General features: G+C 63.3%; 1 protein-coding gene across 1 annotated transcript in view; it reads left to right on the forward strand.

The window, feature by feature from the left end:
• Positions 1-782, forward strand: part of CRELD2 (cysteine rich with EGF like domains 2) — a gene marked incomplete at its 5' end in the record, with an annotated part of 9,132 nt that overhangs the window by 1,169 nt on the left and 7,181 nt on the right. Inside the window, 2 exons of the mRNA XM_015568709.1 lie at positions 126-236; positions 549-640. Coding sequence (XP_015424195.1) covers positions 126-236; positions 549-640 — 203 coding nt within the window. The remainder of the gene's footprint in view (positions 1-125; positions 237-548; positions 641-782) is intronic.

Consider the following 782-nt stretch of genomic DNA (forward strand, 5'->3'; position numbering starts at 1 on the left):
GCTGCCTGTGCTGGGGTGGCCGGGTGCTGGGCTGACCGGTGCTAGGCTGACCGGGTGCTGGGCTGGGCTGACTGGTACTGGGCTGACGGTGCTAGGCTGACCAGTGCTCGCCACTTGCCTTGCAGCGAGGTCCGCCTGATGGAGATCGTGGAGAGCCTGTGTGAGAGCAGCGACTTCGAGTGCAACCGCCTGGTGGAGGAGCACGAGGAGCAGCTGGAGGCCTGGTGGCTGCGGCGGTGAGTGTCCGCCCGCTCCGCCGGTCATGGGAAACACCGCAAATGCTTTGTTTTCAACGCCTGGTTTTGAAGTAACTTCAGACTCAGGGAAGTTACAGAAGCAGGTCAGAGAGCTTCCGCACACCGGCTGCTTCCCCCGACGCCCCGGCCGTCCTCCGTGACCTTCAGGCAGTGACCCGCGGGACTGGGGAGAGGGTGTGCACACCCGGCGGCCTCCCGGGTTGCAGGAGGCTGGAGCGTGTGTGGCAGGGGACGGCGGTTTTGCTCTGAGACACCTGCGTGTGAGGGTTAACAAACACGTTTAAATCCTAGGAAGAAGGAGCACCCTGACTTATTTGAGTGGTTTTGTGTGAAAACGCTGAAAGTTTGCTGTCCTCCGGGAACCTATGGCCCGGACTGCCTTGGTACGTTCCTGGCGAGATCCCGAGTTACCGCGTCACCGGAGGGTTCCTGCTAACGCCCTGCCCGGTGCTGGCACATGCGTGGGAGGCGGCTCCGTGGCCCCGGCCAGCTCTCCTCACAGCAAAGGCCCATCTGGGAGGGGCC

This window comes from Myotis davidii, unplaced genomic scaffold (assembly GCF_000327345.1).
Source record: "Myotis davidii unplaced genomic scaffold, ASM32734v1 scaffold845, whole genome shotgun sequence".
Classification (NCBI taxonomy): domain Eukaryota; kingdom Metazoa; phylum Chordata; class Mammalia; order Chiroptera; family Vespertilionidae; genus Myotis; species Myotis davidii.